The sequence below is a fragment of the Pinus tabuliformis genome, chromosome 2_1 (genome assembly GCF_031772625.1).
Source record: "Pinus tabuliformis cultivar Carrire ecotype Pingquan chromosome 2_1, CPIR1, whole genome shotgun sequence".
Taxonomy (NCBI): domain Eukaryota; kingdom Viridiplantae; phylum Streptophyta; class Pinopsida; order Pinales; family Pinaceae; genus Pinus; species Pinus tabuliformis.
This window is the reverse complement of record NC_142299.1, coordinates 384,492,631-384,495,095: the sequence shown is the minus strand read 5'-3', so window position 1 is coordinate 384,495,095 and position 2,465 is coordinate 384,492,631. Positions and strand designations below refer to the sequence as shown.

Below are 2,465 nucleotides of genomic sequence, written 5' to 3'. Positions count from 1 at the left end.
AATAGACATTAATAGTCATCCATCTCACTAAAAATTAATAATCATCCCATCTGAACATAGCTTTAAAACAAGCCAAGTTGAAAATTTCTATATATTGAAACAATATAAAAACTATATTATATATCTAAAAATTATTACTTTAAATATGTATTCCAATATATATTGTTGAGTGTAAAGTATCAATCATTAATAATCATCCATCTCATTTGAACATATTAAACAAGCCAAGTTGAAAATTTCTATGTATTGAAACAATATAAAAATTATATTATATATTTTCTAAAAAATTATTACTTTAAATATATATTCCACTATATATTTTTTAGTGTAAAGTAGGTTGCTTAACAATAATATAATATTATTCTAGTGATATTATAAATTAAATAGTTATAAAAGTTTATAGGCATCAATATATAACATTCATTTTATTTATTTAGAATCCTGAAACTCTAAAAGGACAACTATTTTCTCAAATTTGAGAATAAAAAAAACTTACATAAATCTAAAAATTAAAAATAGTTTTAAAATATTTTAACTATTAAATAATTAAACAAATATATAAATTTATATTTATATTTATATTAACCAAGACAAATAAAGTATACCTCTTCTACTTTTAGTTTTCATCAATTACTTCCTCATACAAATCAAATTAAGTATAATTTTAAGGCTTTTGTTTTGGAAGTAGATACACATAAAAAAATTCTATACATTTAAAAAAAGCAATAATTATTTAATTATATTCCAGGAGACTCTACATAAAATATAATATTTCAGGAGACTATTACAATCTAACATACAGTATGACAGAAGCCTTTAACAATCTAGATTCTGATATGTGCTCTCTAGCTGGACAATAAGTCACCCAATTCTCTGCTTCTTGGGATTGGAGAAGGGAGGTAGAAATGGACAGGTCAGATGTCCGCCAAACGCCACGCCCACTTCTCCGGGCTTGCCATTGCCCAACTCATCTATCCGGTAACCATTCGGATAAGTCTCTGGCTCATACTCCTTGTATCTCAATTTATGGACCTTCGCACCGTCTTCCTCCTTCAACCAAATCCTTTCTGTCGACCACCTCTGCGGTCTTGGCGGTAGAAACCATTTCACAAACCTGCCAACGCAGAGCTGCAGGGCCACCTCCACCATCCAGATGAGCCAATAGGGCTGACGTGGATAACCCATGGCGTCCAAAAGCCTCCCCTCCATCAAGCAATATATGATCCGTCTGCCTGACGGACGGAGGCAGGCAGGTACAGTCGACAGCAGGAGATCCAATGTGGCATCTGCGATCTCCTTGTTGGAATTGGAGTACATCATTTTCTCGGCTTCATATTGGCGGTTGAAGATCTCCACTCCCTCCACCGTGTCGGGAATATCTCGGATGCCCATTCGCGTGCCGATGTCGCGCCACATCACGAAGGTCGCCATCTTTTCATTTTCCGTCCACTCCCGGTAACCGAACCTGCAAACGGAAAAACGGAAGCCCGTTTAAATTTCCCTGAAAAGAAATTAAATTCACTGGAAAAGAGAATGAGGTACCGTACTTGGACGCATATCGGTGGGGCTCCAAGATGAAGGCCGATAGCGTGTAGAGAAAATCTTGATTGGAAATGTTGTAGCGGCCATGAATGAAGTTGAGGCGGCGAAGCGCAAGGGATCCTCGGGGGCTGTCAACGTGATTCAGGATGATTTCTTGTAGTAGAATTCCAGTGTCTTCGTATCGCTTGGTCACGGCTGCCGGCGAGAACTGGCGAGTGGCAACCAGCAGGTTGGATATAGAGGGAATTGCAAAGGTCTTGAAAAGGGCGAATTGGAGGGCCTTCGTGCCAAGCAGAGGGAATTCCACGTGAATTGCGAGCTTCGCCAGAACCAGGGCGTGGCGGACGGGATCCATGGATGAAATTAGGCGCAAGCGTCTGCGTCGGAGGAGAAAGCAGACGCCTACCCACAAGAAGAAGAGGAGGAGGATTAGGATCATGGCGGAAGATTGTGTTTTTAGGTTTGGTGCAGGGATGGATGAAAGGCTCGAAAGGTTCGGTTCGCAGATCTTCACAGTCACATCCTGTATTTAAGTTGTACATCAAATCAATGAACGTGTTTGCCAAGTAAAAACTGTTTTATGAAGTTTAATAATAAACATCAAACTTGTTTGCCAAGTAAAAACAGTTGAAAGCCTTTCTGAAAATTGTCAGGTCTACCTGTTGTATTGATTTCTTTAGGTTTTATTTATATTTCATTTTGTTTCAAGTGGATTTGAACTTCAAATCATACACTTTGTAAATATTATATATATCATGTCAATTTACAGACTAAAATTTTAGTTTATTATTATCTTAATAATAGTGTTTATTTTGCCCACAGGGCTTTGGATTGATGGTGAATGGGTGTATTGTTAAGGCACTCCTTGTGATAGGTCACCGGTTCAAATCCCTTGTGGGTGCTTAAATAGTATTATATAGAAA

The 2,465-nt window shown here is 37.3% G+C and overlaps 1 protein-coding gene across 1 annotated transcript; it reads right to left on the bottom strand.

Annotated features, from left to right (window-relative positions):
- Positions 1-861: 861 nt before the first annotated feature.
- On the bottom strand, positions 862-2,029 carry LOC149200452 (ER-bound oxygenase mpaB-like). Its single transcript, XM_089400950.1, has 2 exons — positions 1,548-2,029; positions 862-1,465 (listed from the first exon to the last, which is right to left on the bottom strand). The coding sequence occupies exons 1-2, from the start codon at positions 1,979-1,981 to the stop codon at positions 862-864; spliced, it is 1,038 nt and encodes a 345-aa protein (XP_089257076.1). The 5' UTR covers positions 1,982-2,029.
- Between the last annotated feature and the right edge of the window lie 436 nt (positions 2,030-2,465).